At 35.8% G+C, this 20927-nt stretch overlaps 7 protein-coding genes across 7 annotated transcripts; 3 read left to right on the forward strand and 4 right to left on the reverse strand. All coding sequences in view use genetic code 12, as the record gives it.

Moving 5' to 3' along the window:
* Positions 1–1422: 1422 nt before the first annotated feature.
* CTRG_05497 (uncharacterized protein) lies at positions 1423–1806 on the reverse strand (the record flags this gene model as incomplete). Its single annotated transcript, XM_002551153.1, has 1 exon — positions 1423–1806. One exon carries the CDS (start codon positions 1804–1806, stop codon positions 1423–1425), a length of 384 nt encoding a protein of 127 aa, XP_002551199.1.
* Positions 1807–5144: 3338 nt separating this feature from the next.
* On the forward strand, positions 5145–9644 carry CTRG_05498 (protein SNQ2; the record flags this gene model as incomplete). Its single annotated transcript, XM_002551154.1, has 1 exon — positions 5145–9644. The coding sequence occupies one exon, from the start codon at positions 5145–5147 to the stop codon at positions 9642–9644; it is 4500 nt and encodes a 1499-aa protein (XP_002551200.1).
* Positions 9645–10071: 427 nt separating this feature from the next.
* On the reverse strand, positions 10072–11724 carry SAL6 (Sal6p; the record flags this gene model as incomplete). Its single annotated transcript, XM_002551155.1, has 1 exon — positions 10072–11724. The coding sequence occupies one exon, from the start codon at positions 11722–11724 to the stop codon at positions 10072–10074; it is 1653 nt and encodes a 550-aa protein (XP_002551201.1).
* Positions 11725–12956: 1232 nt separating this feature from the next.
* Positions 12957–15182, reverse strand: CTRG_05500 (uncharacterized protein; the record flags this gene model as incomplete). The annotated part of the gene is made up of 1 exon (XM_002551156.1): positions 12957–15182. The coding sequence occupies one exon, from the start codon at positions 15180–15182 to the stop codon at positions 12957–12959; it is 2226 nt and encodes a 741-aa protein (XP_002551202.1).
* Positions 15183–16636: 1454 nt separating this feature from the next.
* ERG4 (delta(24(24(1)))-sterol reductase) lies at positions 16637–18049 on the forward strand (the record flags this gene model as incomplete). The annotated part of the gene is made up of 1 exon (XM_002551157.1): positions 16637–18049. One exon carries the CDS (start codon positions 16637–16639, stop codon positions 18047–18049), a length of 1413 nt encoding a protein of 470 aa, XP_002551203.1.
* A 159-nt stretch (positions 18050–18208) lies between these two features.
* On the reverse strand, positions 18209–19054 carry SCL1 (proteasome core particle subunit alpha 1; the record flags this gene model as incomplete). Its single annotated transcript, XM_002551158.1, has 1 exon — positions 18209–19054. The coding sequence occupies one exon, from the start codon at positions 19052–19054 to the stop codon at positions 18209–18211; it is 846 nt and encodes a 281-aa protein (XP_002551204.1).
* Positions 19055–19292: 238 nt separating this feature from the next.
* Positions 19293–20648, forward strand: HOS2 (histone deacetylase; the record flags this gene model as incomplete). The annotated part of the gene is made up of 1 exon (XM_002551159.1): positions 19293–20648. One exon carries the CDS (start codon positions 19293–19295, stop codon positions 20646–20648), a length of 1356 nt encoding a protein of 451 aa, XP_002551205.1.
* Between the last annotated feature and the right edge of the window lie 279 nt (positions 20649–20927).

Raw genomic sequence — 20927 nt, forward strand, 5'->3', positions numbered from 1 at the left:
ACACATGTGAGTACTCCAGCTAGACAACACACAACATCTTACAACACCATAATAGAGACACACACGTCCATTGTGTCTGCTTTTGTCCACCAACACCTGTAACCAGGTGCTAATCTGTAATTGGTTCATTTAGAGGAAATTCCGCGATGGTCGTGCAAAGTGGTGAATTTGTGTTTTGGTAGCACCACTAAGTTGTCTACTGCTAACAGTACAGGACCACAGATGCCTGGAGACAACGTGAAATGATAATGGAAACGTATACGCTGAACTTAGTGTGAGTTAATTTTGCTACGTGTTACATTGTAGTTACTAGATATGTGTGTGTTCTATTTGTTGTGTATTTTCTGTATAAATTTGCAGCAAAACACCATCAAAATTTCCCATCAGTTTATATTTTGAAAATTAGTGTACTTGCAAATTACGTTCATATAATACGAACTGAAGTGAGGAATAGAGTATAGAAACAGTGTGAGATACGATCATACCATAAATAGAACCAGCATACCAGAAAACACGTCAACTAGCTGGATAACAAATAAATTTACTAGTGCATATCAAAGTGTTTCGCAGTGTAACAAAAAAAATGAACAACAAGCATAACAAATATCGAGCATAACAAATAAATGCCATATCAAATAAATCAGCATACCAAATATCGGGCATAACAAACACACAGCATAACAAATATAGAGCATGACAAACAAATGACATATCAAATAAATAGCATAACAAATAAATGTCATATCAAATAATATACATAACAAATAAGACACATATCAAACAAATGACATATCAAACTAGTCAACATAACAAATAAACAACATATCAAATAATCAGCATATCAAATAATCAGCATATCGAAATAACTAGCATATCGAAATAGCTAGCATATCGAAATAATCAGCATAACAAAAACACCTTTGCTATGCCAGGAGTTTGATATGATAGAACACAAAGATCATTTTGTTATGCAGCTGCCTCCACTCTTTTTTTTTGTTATCCCATTAGTTGAGCGCTTTTATGTTATTCTTCGTTAGTAATATGCTGCATCTTGAAGGGGAAACCAGGCTTTGTGATCTATATGTAAGACCCTTTCTAACGATATGACCCGATAATCGCCCAGTTCCGGGTCAGCAGTGTTCCGGTATCCTACGTAATACCTCTCATATTTGAATAACAGCATTGTAAGTCTTATTCAGTCTCCATATGACTATACAAATATCTTTGCTGTGTTTGGCAATAATTTCCACACGTACAATTAGTTGTAGAATTTTACGACATGGAAAAAAAGCGACTGTCGTGCGACATTATGATATCTCCGTTTCTACTTTTCCTTTTCCTTTTCCGCATATGTCGCGTGGTAGCTAATATGTGTGCTCTGACATTATCTGAGTGTCAAACTTTTTTTCTGTCAAAAATGTCTTATATCGGATAAACCTTAAAATGTCGCCCGTCATATGTGTCGCATGGATACACATGTCGTAGGTACCAGCGACATGGTTGATGCGACATGGTGGGTGCGACACGAGATACGCGACATGGTACATCCGACATGACTGATGCGACATGATTTATGCAACACGGTAAATGCGACATGCAACATTGAACTTGCGACAAAGGGTGCAAACGACATTTCATAGTCCAATAGACACCAACAGTGACAATACCCAAATGGTTGAAATCACCATGGAATTGCATAAAGAGTAGTGAATTGCCATCTATGATACTTTTAAGAACGTTAGTTGTGCCATTGCCACCAATATAATGAATTAAAGTTTGATATAATGTATGAAGAAACACTGACATTGTACGTTGTATGTGAGTTAGAAGTATAGTAGAACGTGGGTTATCAAAAGGGAAGTAGACACACTAGTATCACATAGTGGACAGCTGTATATATGTCTGCTTTATCATATGGTATTGCATGTAAACTTATACAGAAATAGATTTGGTAATTATTATGCCTACTACTAATCACAGAGCCGTTGCTACAGTTTGTGTAGCTGCTACAACTGTTGCTATCACAGGTTCTGACAACTCCATTAGTATTATAGGTTGTGGATCTTGAAATACAGCTAATAAAGTACACCAATGGCATATTTAATGTGTGGAATATTTGTCTTTATTTCACGCTTTAGTCCTGGTATTCTATCTATTAGTCTACATGTTGGCTATAGTCAATCTATTATCCTACTATCCATCAATTGAAGCCGTGGATGACTTGATAATGCATTGATAATTAAAGGGAAATGGACACCTTGAATTCATGATCTTATCCTATAAATATGACTGCCTGTTCACTCAGATCGAGGAGCTATACTCCTATAATGATTTAGCAACTACCAGGATATCAAGTGGACACCTCTGTCAAACATTGGCTTCCACACATGCTAAGCACTTCCGACCTTCAACACATAGTTCCGGTCATGCCTCAGGTCCCTTGATGATTGAGCTTTAGGAAAGCTTGCAACAAGATGACGCATTCAGGGTCGGTGAATCACAAAACTCTAGATACAATCACCGGGCATATCATATATGATCCAGCCCAGCATAACATACAGGGTTCACCCGGCATACCATAAAACGTTGGAAGAGGCATAACAAACAACATTCGAGGAGGCATATCAAATTAGTTTCGGCCGAGCATAACAATATAAACTCACCCGAGCATAACAAAGAGGGACCACCAGGCATAACAAATAGGGGCCACCAGGCATACCAAAAATATACTCACCCGAGCATATCAAATTAGCTTTACCCGAGCATATCAAATAAACATGGAGCCGGGCATTACAATATAACTTTAGCCGAGCATTACAATATAACTGCATCCGAGCATAACATAAAACCCCCGAAGAAGCATACCAAAGAATACGGTGGCATACCAAAAAATAATGTATGGGGCATATCAAAAGAAAAGCTTAGTCAGAAATGACACAAAACCAATCACCACGTGATTACATGGGCAAACCGAAAGTGAGATCCGGCCAATGGTGAATGGGATTCCATAGCATAGTTGTCATACAGAAGACCCCTCAACTGTTACGTGATGCAGGGCATAACAGCAGCCAAAGGGGTCCCAATGCAGCCCAAATTGTGCAATAACCAGTTGATGCATTAGGGTTCTCAATTAAAACCACTGATATCCATAACCAGAATGAGCACTCACTTAAGATAAAGACTAAATCCAGCAAATCGTATAGGATTCAACACTATTACCAAAGAATAGGGTATTCTTCCATTTCATTACCAGCCACTTGTTCACCGAAATTAGATATCACAAGTCTCTTTGATAGCTGCAACACATTGGTGACAACGATTGGAACAAAGTAAGACAATAATGAAAAAAGTTGAAAATAGGTAACGTGCTTCAGATTACCAAATTTAGTTAGTCACCATTTGACGTAAGCAATACTAGAATCCATGAAGACTTATAGAATAATTTTGTACATTTTGAAATATATCCCCTTCTTCTGAGAATCCTTGTATTCTAATTTTGGCAATACTTGCTTTTTCCATTCAAAATTATATGATAATGACTGCACTAGACAGTTTGGTTGGTTTTTATTAGTCATATGAAACCGATTTCAGGTAAGTAATGTGTAAAATATTGCCGGGGAAATCAATTTTCAAAAGAACAGGGGTTTTTCCAATATACTGATTAATTTTAATCAACACATATCCGTACTCTCTATTAATGATTGTTGAATGCTTGGTTTATTTCCAGTTTTCAGCAAATTCCCCCTATGATCAAAGCCACAACATCAATAAAAGGGATGTATGCTTTAACCAAAGACGCAATTATAAAACTAAAAATGCCAATTTCTATTACTAATGACGTACAATGTGACAAAAAAGGGATGTCATTAATAATTATATATCTCAAAATCATCATTATTACATCAGTTTGATGTAATGATTAACAAAGCAATATATTATTACTATGCTAAAAATATACCGCAACTCTATTACTTCTTTGAACTCATGCGTGGCTTATGTAAAACCATAATACGTCATAACAAATCCAGTTCAGATTCACCTATTATACAGCCACTTCCTCTTCACCGATAACCATTATATGTTTTCTTAATATTGCTTTAATTTCAATTATCAAGTAGTATTGATGTTGCGTGAAGATCACAGTTCAAGTGGTACACATTTCTACTTTTTTATTCTTTTTTTGCACCCACATACTCTAAGATCACGGGTTTGAGGTATAACCGGGTTGACTAACTATGATAGGAACCTCCGGTCCAATTTAAACTTCCCTAATTTATGCTTCAAAGCCAAGAACGGAAGGAGAAGGGACACGGGATGAACACCCGAGTGGGGATATTTGGAATTGAACAAACCTATATGAAATAGGTAGTTCTTCTGTAGTTCATAAAGGATAATGGTTCAAGTATAACATACAATTATGAGCTCTTGGGTTCTTCTTTTCTTTTGAATATTCAAGTATTGGCGGGATTTACGGTTACGAATTCTTCAACCATGATTGGACACGAGAAAATACCAAAAAGTCATCACCATCCCAATATGGCCGGCTTAGTGCTTTGTACTACTCCTTCCTGCTTCTCCTCAAAAGAAACTTGGAAATATAAATTATTAATAATTTATTAAATGTTCATAATAATGAAATGGATCTAAATGTATTAGGAGGCTGAAAAATTAGACATTATTGTTTGTATTGCAATTTTCGATTGTGAGCGATGAAAAAGTGATAAACCCGATCATATTTGAGTAGCACACGAACCTTGTGGTTGCGGCAATTAAACTGGGTGTTTACCTTAAGTATGAATAAACTCAAGCACAGGGTGCATTAACTTTGCAAATACGAAATCATACACAAAGTATTCTATTGCATAGTCAAATTCAAGATATTGAACAATTATACTAGAAATATAATAATAAATTATCAACAAAAATAAGCATCTAACCAATTGATTTCAAATAATAATAAATTAGTAAAAATTGAACTCCTCATAAAATATAAACATGGTATGTTAGAGATAATTTATGACTACCAACATATAAAAGGGTAGATTTGTCTACCATTTACAAAAACCCAATTAGTTATAAATAGTAAATATATTTTTTTTTTGATCATTATATATCACTCTTTCTACCTATCAATATATGCAAAGATGGTTCAAGACGATCAAAGCTCCAATTCCTATTCCATTGAAGAATATGGCGCTGACTATTTTGGGCAACAAGGTTCATCCGGGTTACATGATGAATCCACTAATATTGATGAGGAAACAAGACGTGCGAGTTTGGTAAGAACTATTACTGCTATTGAAGCTAATGAATATCAGCAAAAATTTGATTCAATTTCTAGAGAAATTTCAAGACAAATCACAAACAAGGAAGGAGAATTTCAATTGAAATTAGAGGAGTTTAATCTAGTTAAAATATTGGCCAACTTTGTCTATTTTGCTAAGAAGCAAGGCATAAATTTGAGAAAAAGTGGGGTAACTTTCAAAGATCTTTCAGTATTTGGTGTTGATGACTCAGTTGCTGTTGTACCTACTGTTTTGGATGTGTTGAAAGGACCTGTTTATGGTATCCAAGAATTGATCCGTAAAATTAAAACACCGAAAAGAGAAATATTGAAAAGTTTCAATGGTCTTGCAAAACCTGGTGATATGGTTTTAGTTTTAGGTAGACCAGGGGCTGGGTGTACTACTTTTTTGAAAGCATTAAGTGGAACGGATTTTGATTTATACAAAGGTATTGAAGGTGATATTAGATATGACGGATTACCTCAGAATGAAATGATCAAAATGTTCAGAAATGATTTGATCTATAATCCAGAGTTGGATATCCATTTCCCACATTTAACTGTTGACCAGACATTGAGTTTTGCTATTGCTTGTAAAACACCTAATATTAGAATCAATGGAGTTACTAGAGAACAATTCATCAATGCCAAGAAGGAAGTATTAGCCACAGTGTTTGGGTTACGTCATACTTACCACACCAAAGTTGGTAATGATTATGTGAGAGGTGTGTCTGGTGGTGAAAGAAAGAGAGTTTCCATTGCTGAAGCGTTGGCTTGTCATGGATCTATTTATTGTTGGGATAATGCTACCAGAGGATTAGACTCTTCCACGGCATTGGAATTTGCCCAGGCTATTAGAACTTCGACCAAGTTATTAGGCACCACCGCCTTTGTTACAATCTACCAAGCGGGTGAAAATATATACGAAAAGTTTGATAAGGTAACTATTCTCTATGATGGACATCAGATATACTATGGACCTGCTAACAAAGCTAAGAAGTATTTTGAGAACATGGGCTGGGAGTGTCCACCAAGACAATCTACTGCTGAATTTTTGACTGCAGTGACTGATCCTATTGGTAGATTTCCAAAGAAAGGATGGGAAGATAAAGTCCCCCGTACCGCTGAAGATTTTGAATCCCGTTGGTTAAACTCACCACAATATAACGAATTGTTGAATGAAATTGACGAGTACAATTCCCAGATTGATGAAGACCAAGTTAGACGTGATTACTATGATTCTGTTATTCAAGAAAAGATGAAAGGTGCTAGAAAGAAATCACCATTTACTGTTTCTTATATGCAACAATTGAAATTGTGTTTCATTAGAAGTTTCTACAGAATCAAAGGAGACAATGCTTATACAATCACACTTGTTGGTGCTGCTGTTTGTCAAGCATTTATAGCTGGTTCCTTATATTACAACACTCCAAATGATGTGTCTGGTGCATTTTCCAGAGGGGGAGTTATCTTCTTTGCGGTGTTGTTCATGTCATTGATGGGGTTAGCAGAAATTTCTGCATCGTTCAGAAATAGATTGATTTTAAACAAACAAAAGAACTATTCAATGTACCATCCATCTGCTGATGCTCTCTCACAGTTTGTCATGGCTATTCCAATCAGTTTATTTGTTAATGCCCTTTTTGTTGTTATTTTGTACTTCTTATCCAATTTAGCAGTTGATGCTGGTAAGTTTTTTACTTGCTATTTGTTTGTTTTTATGTTACATTTGACAATGGGTGCTATGTTCCAGGCAGTTGCTGCTCTTCATAAAACCATTGCTGGAGCTAATGCTGTAGGTGGAATTTTGGTTTTAGCAACTTTGCTGTATTCCTCTTATATGATTCAACGTCCTACAATGCATGGATATTCAAGATGGATCTCTTACATTAATCCAGTGCTTTATGCATTTGAAGCTATTATTGCATCAGAGTTCCACCACAGAAAAATGGAATGTACATCAGAATATCTTACTCCATCTGGTCCTGGATATGAAAATGTCGGGGAAGGAGAACAAGTATGTGCCTTTACTGGATCTATTCCTGGTACTAAATGGGTTTCTGGTGAAAAATACTTGTCGGTTTCTTATACATATAAATTCATTCATGTTTGGAGAAATTTTGCCATTTTAGTTGGATTTTTGGCATTCTTCTTAGCGGTGAATGCGTTAGGTACAGAGTTTATTAAACCGATTACTGGTGGTGGTGATAAGTTGTTATACTTACGAGGTAAAGTTCCAGATCACGTAGCATTACCAGAAGAGAAACAAAATGGGGATATTGAATCGGCTGGGCAAAGAAGCGGAAGCACCCAGTTGGAAAAACCTTTTTCTTCAAAAGAAGATACACTTGGACAGTGTGAAAAGAAAGATGCTACATTGGCTACAAATGATATCTACGTCTGGAAAGATGTTGATTATATCATTCCATACGAAGGTAAACAGCGTCAATTATTGAATTGTGTCAGTGGATTCTGTATCCCGGGAACCATGACGGCTTTGATGGGTGAATCTGGTGCTGGTAAAACAACCTTGTTGAATGTTTTAGCTCAGCGTATTGACTTTGGCACTATCACGGGTGACATGTTGGTTAATGGAAGACCATTGGATTCGTCGTTCAGCCGCCGTACAGGGTATGTTCAACAACAAGATATCCATTGTGAAGAAGTTACCGTCCGTGAATCTTTGCAATTTGCTGCTAGATTAAGAAGATCCAATGATGTTAGTGATGAAGAAAAATTAGACTATGTTGAAAAGATCATTGATGTTTTAGACATGAAACCTTACGCTGATGCTATTGTTGGAAGGTTGGGTAATGGTTTGAATGTTGAACAACGTAAGAAGTTGTCCATTGGTGTTGAGTTAGTTGCCAAACCATCGTTATTGTTATTCTTGGATGAACCTACTTCTGGTTTGGATTCACAGAGTGCCTGGGCAATTGTTAAATTATTGAGAACATTGGCCAACTCAGGACAATCCATTTTGTGTACCATTCATCAACCATCAGCTACGTTGTTTGAAGAATTTGATAGATTGCTTTTGTTAAAGAAAGGTGGTATCGTTACATACTTTGGAGATATTGGCCCAAGGTCCCACATTCTTTTGAATTATTTTGAATCTAACGGCGCTCGTCATTGTGGTGATGATGAAAACCCTGCTGAATACATTTTGGAAGCAATTGGCGCTGGTGCTACAGCTTCTAGTAACTTTGACTGGGGTGAAATTTGGGCAGCTTCTCCACAAAAAATGGATACAGAAAAGAAACGTGATGAACTTATTGAAGAATCCAGCAAAAAACCAGTGGGTACTGGTTCAGAGAAAGAAGACAAGAAGTTGCATCAAAAGTATGCTACTCCGTATTGGTACCAATTCCGTATCACTCTTCAAAGATCTAACACTGTTCTTTGGAGAATACCTGGATATTGTGTGTCTAAGATCTTGGTGATGACGCTTTCTGGATTATTCATCGGTTTAGTTACATTCTTTAGTCTTCAACAAACCTATGCTGGTAGTAGAAATGGTATGTTTTGTGGTTTCCTTTCTGTTGTTGTTGTTGCACCAATTGCAAATATGCTTATGGAAAGATATAGTTATGCTCGTGCTATATTCGAGGCAAGAGAGCTGTTATCAAACACGTATCATTGGTCGTTACTTGTTATTTCCAGCATGATTCCCGAAATTCCATATTTGATTGTAGGTGGTACCTTTTTCTTTATCACTGTTTACTTTCCTGCTACTAGATCAGCCGGCTCACAAGCAGGGATATTTTATTTCACTCAAGGTGTATTTTTACAATTTTTCACTATTACTTTTGCTGCTATGATCTTGTTCATTGCTCCAGATTTGGAGAGTGCTTCGGTTATTTTCTCCTTTTTGTATACGTTTATTGTTGCATTTTCTGGAATTGTGCAACCAACAAACCTTATGCCAGGATTTTGGACTTTTATGTATAAGGCATCTCCATATACTTATTTTATCCTGAATTTAGTTTCATCATTCTTACATGGAAGAAAAATCAGATGCACTGAAGAGGAATTGGCAGTCTTTAATCCCCCTGCTGGTCAGACCTGTCAAGAGTATACTGCTGCTTTCCTTTCACGCAAACCAGGTTACTTGGTAGATGGTAGTGCAACTTCAAATTGTTCCTATTGTCCTTACAGCACTGCTGATGAATACTTGGCTAGTATCAAGGCGAAATACCACTATAGATGGAGAAATATCGGGTTCTTCTGTGCGTATATCTTGTTCAATATTGGATTCTGTTTGTTTCTTTACTATTTTATTCGTTATAAGAGAATCTTTAAAGGAGTTCCAGCACTTTTCCATAATATTTTAAGAATGTTCAAAAAGAAGAAGGCTTGATGGTCATAGACAGTAAGTCTGGCTGTGTGGATTGAATTCTTGGATGAATTTACATTTTGTTTTTGATTTCTAGTTCTGTTTGGTTTAGGTTTCTATATTATATACACTTTTTCTTATACTAAAATCTTCCATCCATTATCGGTTTAGTTGATAGAAGAGTAACATAACTACATTTACAAGTTATGAAAATGATAATAAACATAAAGATTTAAACAATAAACTATAAAATAAAGTGAAATACAGAAAACTATGAAATAATAATAAAAAAAAAAAATATAAGAAAGCTAAAAAAAAAATTACCTATCAAGGAAATTGTAGAAAGAATCATCATAACATCATTAATTATGATAATAGTAACATATAAAACAAGCATAAACAAAATACAGCTAATGGATAAACAGAAAGTAAGTAGAGATTATTCTCTCATTTAATTTGGTTTGATTAATTCAAATGAACAATACAATGTCTTGTCAACACTCATGATAGCTCCAAAATTATTGAACTCTCCACAATAATTAGGAGCACTGAAAACAGTAACCAATTTTCTTTTATTGAAGAATTCGTACCCATCTTCAACGACCATATGACCCCTAACGATTAAATCTAATTTAAATTTGGAGCAGAAATAATCGACGTGCTTCTTACCGAAACAATATGATACACCACGATCATTCTTGGGCCAATTAGTCAATGAAAAGTTCTTAACCAGAGCATCGGGATCCGACCATAACAAATCAGCAAGTAATCCTTTATCGGGAACATCAGTTGGACGTTTGATATCTTCAATTTGACGGAAATTTTCTAGTTGAGGAGAAAGACCACCATGAACACAAAATATCTTTTCGTTAATGACAGCTGCAATAGGTAAAGTGTTAAACACGTCAATAAAGCTTCTCCATAACTTGTTATTACCTAATCGCCTTTTACATTCATCGTAGAACCCATAGATTTTGGTAATGTTGGCTGATTCATGGTTTCCTCTCAACATAAAGAAATTTTCTGGATACTTGATCTTGTAACAAAGTAATAGCAAGATAGTCTCTAACGATTTTTCTCCTCTATCGACATAATCCCCTAAAAACAAATAATTAGAATGCGGTGGATAACCACAACAGTTGAAAATTCTAATTAAATCGTGAAACTGTCCATGAATATCACCAACAATTTTCACGGGAGGAGATAGTTTCAATAAAGTCGGCTGTTCCAAAAAGATCAGTCTGCTCTTGCTCAAAATATATTTAATTTCACTAGTTTCAACTGGTAAATGGGACTTTGATTTACGGGAAGTAGACTTCTTTTTGGTTGCCAACAACCTCTCGATGACAGCATCAATATCAATATCTAACTTGTGGGTTGTTCCAACTAAGGGAGGTGAGTCCAATAAACTGGAGGTACTACTTGGGTTCTTCTTTGTCAATTGTTTTGCCACCGACTTGTCGTGCTTCTTCAAGTTCTTTTTGGAAAGCTTACTTGTAGTGGTCTTTGGAGTAGGGGACGATTCTAAAGAATGGATTTCGGCAATGACGTCTAATTTATTCAACGGGGCAACATTGTCAATGTACTGTTTGTTGCTTTTCGGATCTCTTGGACTTGAGTTTGTTGACAGAAACAGCAGATCTTCATCATTGCTGATGGTGGTGAACACCGGGGAAGCTTTCAGTGAACCCAGGGAAGTCAGCTCCTGGTTCTTCAACAACTTTGCCATCGACATTCCGATTTCTAAGTCAAAGTCGTACGACTCTTGCGACGCGTACAGTTTTCTCTTGGTAGACGGGATTCTTTGCGGGGCAGTTGCAGTAGTGGTTATCATACTTGTTGACAACATTGAAGTTTCTTGTTTTAAACCATTGTTTGTATTTCTTGTTTGTCTGTTATTATTATTATTACTACTATCAGTATCTACTGTTGAATTCGTAGTAAGGTGAGAATTTATTATTAATTGAGATAGCGCTGGGGCCATCTCATCAGGATCTAGGTCAGTACCGCTAGCAGTGGTAGAAGAAGAAGCAGTACCATTTGATGATTTGTTACTTGATGACGACTTCGGTAGGGGATCATTTTTGGACGGACTATTTCCCATGATAGGTACTATACGGAGGGCAGAAAAAGAAGCTTGGTATGTTGACTAATTATGACAAGTCAGTCAACAGATTTTTTTTTTTTTGCTTTTTCTTTTTTCGTTTGGTTCTTTTGTAATTTGTTGTCTTGTGGATTTTTTTGGGTTCTATCGCACGCCGATAATACTCCGGGTCGTGTGAAACAGGTCACTTATGCAATCAGGATCGGCTTAATTCTCGGGTTTAAAACCATTGTCTTTTATTGATAAACCAACCAATGTGAGGACAGTCCTGCGTCCATGATTAATGATATCTAAAAAATGGACATGGGTGTTCTATATACCATACACCCTTTATCTATCCCCACACAAATAATTGAAGGTAAAGCTTAAGAGTAACAAATACAACACTGTTGGTGAACATCTGTTCTTGTGGTACAAAGAAAAAAAAATAATTGGACCTATTCTGGGCTTTTTCCGCGTCGTGCGGTGGACGGAGATTCCTCTCCTATTTTCGGACTGATTAAAGGGGGGAGATTCGTTGTATTCTTTTTTTTTCTTATCCTGGTTTGATCAATGGTCTGTCGGGATTTAGTGCCAAATACAACGATGTAATTCAGATATTGGTTGAATATAGCTCATACGTTATTTACGACTTCAGTCACGCTTTTGTAGTTTAGATGGCTATAAATATCTTATGGTGCTGCTCTGGAACCGTGCTACCGTATCTATCATTTGTGAACGAACCCATTGTAGTCGTCGTTTATAAGTATATTGACTTTCACACATGCTAGTCATTATTAGCGATCTAGGCGACGAAACATAGAAATGGCAAGGTTGGAGAGTTCAAATATTGAAAAGGTTTGGCATTTATATTCTCAACTATTTAACCATGGGGACGACGCCTCAATTAATTTAAAGTAAGAGACTTGGATTTTGCAATCGGGTAGTATCTACTTAAACGCGATCTATTCAGCTAATAATGACATCGGGAATAATCGCAAACCATCAATATGGCATAAAACGACGAAATTATTGTATTGGTTCAATAGAAATTTGTTTTTGTGAAGACAAGTCAGATTAGACTAAGAAAGTTTATACTCTTCGAATACGTACCGTTATTCAAAAAATTGTATTCCTACGGCCTAGTTCAAAAATATGTTTTCAAAGAGTTGAACTACTGTGGTTGACAACAATTCAAAACTTGAACTTGAATTATATTATAGTTTAGACACACAGAGATTAGAAAATGAATATCATAACTTGTAATCAGCAACAATGGATCCCTCTTCATACATTGAATCAATTTGGGCCCTGAAAAATTTAGCAGCAAAATGTCTCTTAAGCTTCATAGTTGGTGTAACAACATTTCTTTCAAGAGTCAATGGCTCAATATCAATGAAAATGTTGTGCAATTTCTCAAACCCTTGTAGTTTTCCATTCACCTTCCCGTTCAAATCCAGCAATATTTGTTTTCTCAACTCTGGTTTGTTTAATTCTTGAACCACCTTATCACCCGACGAAAGATCAACATACTTACTGGCAACATCAGGTTGCAAACCAACCACCCCAACTAAATATGATTTAGTGGAGTCACCATGAACAAAAAGTTGCAGAATTGTCGAGTTCAATGATAAATACAAACTCTCAATCTTCTCTGGTGAAACATATTCTCCCTGTGCCAATTTGTAAAAGTTTTTGACTCTATCAATTATTCTGAAATAGCCATCTTTTGCACCAATCTCAGCTACATCCCCAGTACTGAACCAACCATCTTCATCAATAGACTTGGCAGTTTCTTCATCATTCTTGAAATACTTTGTAAATAATTGGGCACCACGAATTTGAAGTTCGCCTCTTGGTCCATTGGCATCGTCCAACATATATCCCATGTCTGGTAATTCACGCAATCTGGCTTCCATGGTTGGAGCAATGACACCACAAGTTCCAACACTCGAGGTCTTGAATGGTAAAGCAAATAACATTCCTGCAAATGATTCACTACTACCATATCCTTGGGCAAAACCAATTCCTAAACTGGCTTTCAAAAACTTGATTGTTTCCGGCGCAATAGGTGCACTTCCGGTGACACAGAATTCCAATTTATCATAACCAATGGCATTTCTCAACTTTTGGATCAACAATTTATCATATATAAAATGATCTCCACTATCATCATTCTTGATTTGTTTGACACGCTTAGCTTCAATTGCTCGACCATACAACGATCTTGTAAGCCCTGAAGTTGAATCAATGGTTGATGCTTTAATTCCTGCTTCAATCTTGGTGAATATACGAGGAACATTGGCCATAAAGTTTGGCTTCCACAATTTCAAGTCTTCTACCAAGGTCAATGGTGTACCTCCTAATCTTGGAAATGCCGAAGATCCTCCAAACAAAAACATTGAAGCTACCATTTGTCTTTCAAAAATGTGAGCCAACGGCAAAAATGCAAACTCTCTGGTACCCCTGTGGTGTGGCATCAAAAGACTATATGCCAACATGGCTGATGCGGCACATCTTTGTGGTAGAACAACACCTTTAGGATTGGCACCGGTAGTTCCTGAAGTGAAAGTAATTGTGAATACAGTTTCACTGTTTGGTGGATTTGTTTCATGGGGGAAAATGGCACCAGTTCTTTCCACTTGTGAAAAATCATACAACTTAATATTGGACTTCTCTGCTAATTGAACCAAACCAACGTCGGACTTTGTTAATGGATCCATGGAGATAATTAGGATAATGGATTCCAAGGCTTCGGGATATTTTCTTTTCAATTCAATCAAACCCCTGATATGATCCTTTGAACTGATAATCACAGGAGATTGGGTTGTTTCCAAAATATACTTTGACGTTTCAGGACCCAAAGTATCATACAATGCAGTTGATGTGATGGAGTTTGATGAGCATGCCAAATCAGACAAGATCCACTCAACCCTGTTTCCCGCGTAGAATGTCGCAATAAAAGACATGTCATCACTGTTGTACAGTTTGTAATTTGCTTCATGGTTATCAATTTTCTGATGTGACTCTAATGAGTTGTTCTTGAATGGATTAGATTTTAAAAGGAAGAACAAACCAGCTGCAAAATCGTCTTTTCTTTGACGGACTTCCTTGTATGAAATTGTAGCATACCTTTCCAAATGCTGTGAGTTCTCATAATCATATTCATGGAATGCAAGACATGGTTCATCGGCATAGCAATCAGCGGATCTTTCAAATATGTCATGATATGTATCTAATCCCTTGATAAGACTTGCTTTAATACCATTGGGAGTAGCGGCATTCCTGTAAATCTCGGAAAATCCTTCAACAGCAGTACCAGGAATTTTGATAGATTCACCAGCAACTTCCTGTGGAAATGGTAAAATGTGGTTCACAAGTGTCTCAACAGGTAAGTCATTTGGGTTTTCAAAAACATATGGTTTATCATCTGTAGCATAAACAATGTCGGTTTCAGATATGGAAGGTAAAGTAGTCATAGTACTTTGATGTGATTGTCACTGATAGGAAACAAAAACAAAAAAAATTATATCACTAGATCAACCTAGCCAGAGTTGAATACAATACTATTTATATTGACTGTAAGTTGTATTATCATGGTTTTGGATTAAACGCCTGGTCCCCACTTTTCGGTTCACATTTGACTTGAGTTCCCAAACTACCCCGTCTCCCCCGTCTCCCCCACCTATCCGCTCATTGTTAGTGCGAACCTTCCTGCCGGGGCCTAAAACTGTAGTGGTTGGTGGGAATCTGGCCCTGTCGCACTAACTGTTGGTGTGGGGAAAATTTTTTGTCTATGAACCGTCGGCACTTTCCTAAAAGAGACGCCCTTGGCGGGTTAAGCTCAACTATGTTGGTAGAAACTGTGTAAAGAATCTGTTTTGATAGCCACCTATGTATATATTCAATGTATTAAGCTACCATAAACTCTAAACAAATTATCAATTAGTGAGAAGTCATTGATCCTATTGGTATTCCCATACAAACAATCATGCTTGGGTGAAATATTGAATTAATATTTCAGCAATATCTATTCAGTAATTAGCACCTTTAACATTATATCACTAATAGAGAGTGATTTCAATTTCATATTGCTGTATTTTTCTTTAAGATCAATTGCAACTTTATGTGTCTTTCATTTCATTTTATTATTTTTAGCAAAATTTCGCAACTAAATTTAAACAAAATTGCAAGCTATGCTTTTTCTTAAATATCGATTCTTCAATGCTGAATTCAAAGGAAATGGATCTATTGAAGTAGGAATTACCTATGTTCTGGTGCCAAAGTGGACTGTTTATGATAATTCTACTTCTAAAGCATATATTACCTCTTCCGCGGATACTTGATTGGATTTGCTAAAATAGAGACATACATAAGTCGTTTAAGTAGTACTAGTAGCAAACGATTTGTACCACATTTGTTACATTTTGTAAGACAACAGTTTCTCGTGCACAGGGTTCGATTAATGGTGTAGGAATCCCTCATCTTCATTCATAAAGTTTCAACTATGTGATTTGTTTCAAGTTTGATTCATCGCACAACAAACGTTTTGGGACATGTTATTATATTTGAATCGAATTCAATGACCAATCAATAGTTAGGGATTATTACATCACTGGATATTGTGTTAACGGAAACCATCAGATTAACGGTTTTACGATTAGTTTTGTGGTAATGATGGATTGAATAAAGCAAAGCAAAGCAAAGCAAAGCAAGTCTTACTCAAACTCGTTTGGCTTAGAAAAAAATTTGTCAACTTTAAAAAATGCTAAACGACGACGACGCAGTGAGTGAGAGAGCAAAACAACAATAAACAAAAGCTTTGTTTTTATTCTTCAATTTGTCACTTTTTCATTTCTTTAGATTCCCCTTTCTATTTTCAACATCATTATCTTTCTAATAACATTCAAATATCAGCATCAACCGTATAGAGATGGCGGCAGCAAAACGAGTAGAACAAGATACCCCTGACGAGGAAACACCATTGGTTCAACAAGACCCACGTTACATTCCAAAGGATAAGATTGAATACGAATTTGGTGGTCCTGTTGGTGCTTTGGGTATGATGGTTGGGTTCCCATTATTGATGTGGTATATGTGGATCTGTGCTAGATTCAATAATGGTAAATTTGCTTACCCAACCGATGGACAATCATGGAAAGATTTTATAATTGATGATTTGTATAGCAATTGGTATGAATATGGTATTCCAACTTTTGGAAATTGGGCATATTTCACTGGATTCATGATCATTCAAGCACTTTTTTACGTCACCTTACCTGGTGTGTGGACTAAAGGTCAACCATTGACTCATTTGAACAATAAACAATTGCCTTATTTCTGTAATGCTATTTGGTCATTCTATACCACTATTGGAGTTTTGTTGGCATTGCATTTCACTGGGATTTTACCAGTTTATTACATGTTGGATAATGTCGGTGCTATTATGACCACTGCCATTGTTTATGGTATTCTGTTGTCAATCATCTTGTATGTTATTTGTCTTAAAGTAACTGGTGATTACCATCGTATGACTGGTAACCACATCTATGACATGTTTATGGGAGCACCATTGAATCCAAGAATTGGTAAATATTTGGATTTGAAAATGTTCTTTGAAGTTAGAATTCCTTGGTTTATTTTATTCATGTTATCCTTCGGTTTATGTTTTAAACAATACGAAACTTATGGATACGTCAGCCCACAAGCAGCATTTATGCTTTATGCCCACTGGTTATATGCCAATGCTTGTGCCAAAGGTGAAGAATTAATTGTTCCAACTTGGGATATGGCCTATGAAAAGTTTGGTTTTATGTTATTGTTCTGGAATATTGCCGGTGTTCCTTTCAGTTATTGTCAATGTATTTTATTTATTGCTTATCAAGATCCAGAAACTTATCGCTGGTCAACTGGCTACAATGTATTTTTGTTTGTGTTGATTTCAGTAGCTTATTATTTCTTTGATACTGGTAATCGTCAAAAGAACAGTTTTAGAAGAACCATGGCTGGTAACTCACAATTGCGTAAGACTTTCCCATACTTGCCATATTCTGATTTGGTAAATCCAAAATACATCAAATGTGCCAATGGATCTCTTTTATTAACTGATGGATGGTATGTTTATGCCAGAAAGATGCATTACACTGCTGATTATATTCAAACTTTGACTTGGGCATTGATGTGTGGATTTGCTTCTCCATTCCCTTGGTTCTTCCCAATTTTCTTCTTCATTGTTTTAGTTCATAGAGCTTACAGAGATCAAAGAAAATGTGCTAAGAAATACGGTGCTGATTGGGACAGATACTTAGAAGCTTGTCCTTATATGTTCATTCCTTATGTTTGGTAAATGCAAACAACTAAAAGAAGGTGTCATTACTCCTCCTCAGTTTGTAAAAAAAAAAAAATAAAGAAAATCATGTCTTTTTCTTTTTAGAGAATCGAGTCAAATCTTTAATGCTTTGATTATATATATATATGTATATAGGCTATATTTCTTTTAATACACCTAGTCTTGCTCAGCAATTGAAATCAATCGTTCATCTATTTCTTCTGGACTCAATATTCTAAACTCACCTTCTGTAGCAACACCAATTTCAATATCATTCTTTCTGAATTCAGTACCAACGACCGAACTTAATGCAATGATAGCAAATTCAACAGTTGCTTTCCAATCACCTTTCACAGCATCGATTTTTTTGAATTTCTTTTCCAAATAAGTAGTTGCTTCTTGTTGTTTTGGACCAGTTGCTACGGCTTTAACACCAGTAAAATAACCTGCTGGATCACATTTAAAAACTTGAGGACCTCTTCCTTCATCTTCAAAATCAACTTGAATAAAAGTCAATGCAACACCCAATGGTCTCATATAAGCTCTTTGTGTATATAATTGAGATAAATTAGCCATTCTTCTACTTAAACTTTCCACTGGCATTTCATATCCATATTTATATCTAAATTCACTAGCTTCAGATCTAGCTCTCATTGCTTGTGCTCTAGCATCAGCAATTGAACCAGTTGCCACCATACCTATACTTGGAGTAATTTTGAAAATATATGATACTGTTTTTGGATCCAACAATTTATCTGGGATTTTCTTTTGGGATATGATAACTGCTGAATCTTCACCTGTAATACCTAAACTAGTGATGTTTGCGGAATTGATTGCTTTAAATGCATATTCTACTTGATACAATCTACCTTCTGGTGAAAAAATAGTGATATGTCTATCGAATCCTGCTGAACTTGACATGATGTTTGGATTGGTATAGTTTCTTGAATAAAGTAAAATGATAGTGGCGAAAGATTTTCTTAGTTCACCGCTTTGGCTGTTTTTTTTTTTTTCTTCCAACATGCTTTGGTGTGAACATTCTCATTTGCACGACATTATCACATGCACGACATTTTTCATATTTTATTTTATTTGTTTAGTTGATTATTCACCATCGCCATGTCGTCAAAACCAATGGTAATGTTTTTCTTCACTTTTCACTTTTTACTTTTCACTTTTTTGTCCATTTCTAACTATAACATTACCCACGAGTATTTACACGGCAGTGGTCATAATTGAAGATCGACCATCACATTATAACATGACTATTCCGACATCAGAGACAGAGACTTTCACTGCAGATACGAAAACACAAGAGCATTCGCCTCTTTATAACCCAAACTCCATCTCAAATACCAATGTATCTTATCATTATAATCCAGCAGTAAGTCATTTCCATTATGGTGCATTACATCCAATGAAACCTTTCAGATTGATGTTGACTGATCATCTAGTGATATCTTATAAATTATACGAGAAGATGGATTTATACACACCCAGAGAAGCAACAGAAGAAGAATTATTAGAATTTCATTCTGAGGATTATATAAATTTCTTACAAACCATTACACCCGACAAGGTCAAAAATTTGAGTAATGACACACTTATTAAGTTTAATATTGGTGATGATTGTCCTATATTTGATGGAATGTATGATTATAGTGCGATATATGCTGGTGCTTCATTAGATGCCACAAGAAAACTAATGAGTGGGATGTCAGATATTGCCATTAATTGGTCTGGTGGTTTACATCATGCAAAAAAGTCAGAACCATCTGGGTTTTGTTATGTTAATGATATTGTATTGAGCATTATAAATTTATTAAGAAAACATCCAAGAGTAATGTATATTGATATTGATTTGCATCATGGGGATGGGGTTCAAGAAGCATTTTATAATACTGATAGAGTAATGACGGTTAGTTTTCATAAATACAATGGGGAATTTTTCCCAGCAACAGGTTCTGTGGATGAAGTAGGTGTTGGTAAAGGAGAAAATTTTGCCATTAATGTACCACTACGAGATGGAATTGATGATGAATCATATATTAGATTATTTAAACTGATAATGGAACCACTAATATCAAAATTTCAACCAACATGTATAGTACAACAATGTGGGGCCGATTCTTTGGGATACGATAGATTAGGTTGTTTTAATTTAAACATACGAGCTCATGGAGAATGTGTGAAATTCATCAAATCATTTGGAATACCAATGTTGGTAGTGGGAGGTGGTGGATATACTCCGAGAAATGTTAGTAGATTATGGTGTTATGAGACTAGTGTATTGAATGATGTTACTTTGGATCACAAGATACCCAATTATTTACCAACTTATGATTGGTTTGGTCCAGATTATTCTCTCCATCCACAATTAGATGGTAGAATTGATAATAAGAATTCTAAAAAATACTTGCAAAGTGTTCAAACTAAAATTATGGAACAAATACGTTATTTGAACCAAGCCCCAAGTGTACAAATGTATGAGATACCACCGGATTTTACAGGTTTAACAGATGAAGAGGATAAAGCTATTGCTGAGATGAACCAAGATGCAGAAAGAGAAGAAAGAATGATGAAAGATGACGTTAGAACTGGTGAGCTAATGACGTAAGTAACATTGAGAATGCAATTTATGTACCGTAGAAGTGAGTGGTAGAAATTTGTAATATTAATAATATCGTAATACTTTTAGTTGGAATGGAACAGGAATGTTTTCTGGTGCCTTTTTTTGGGAAACAACGCACGACAGTTTTCGTGAGAATGACAAAAATAAACCAAACAAGACACCAAACAAGAAACCAAAGTGGTTAGTCTAGTTTGTACCTCTTTTCAAGCGTGTTTATCAAAAGAAAGAACTCCCTACTGATAGATATTATTATTATTATTATTA

This window comes from Candida tropicalis (assembly GCF_000006335.3).
Source record: "Candida tropicalis MYA-3404 genomic scaffold supercont3.8, whole genome shotgun sequence".
NCBI classification, from domain to species: domain Eukaryota; kingdom Fungi; phylum Ascomycota; class Pichiomycetes; order Serinales; family Debaryomycetaceae; genus Candida; species Candida tropicalis.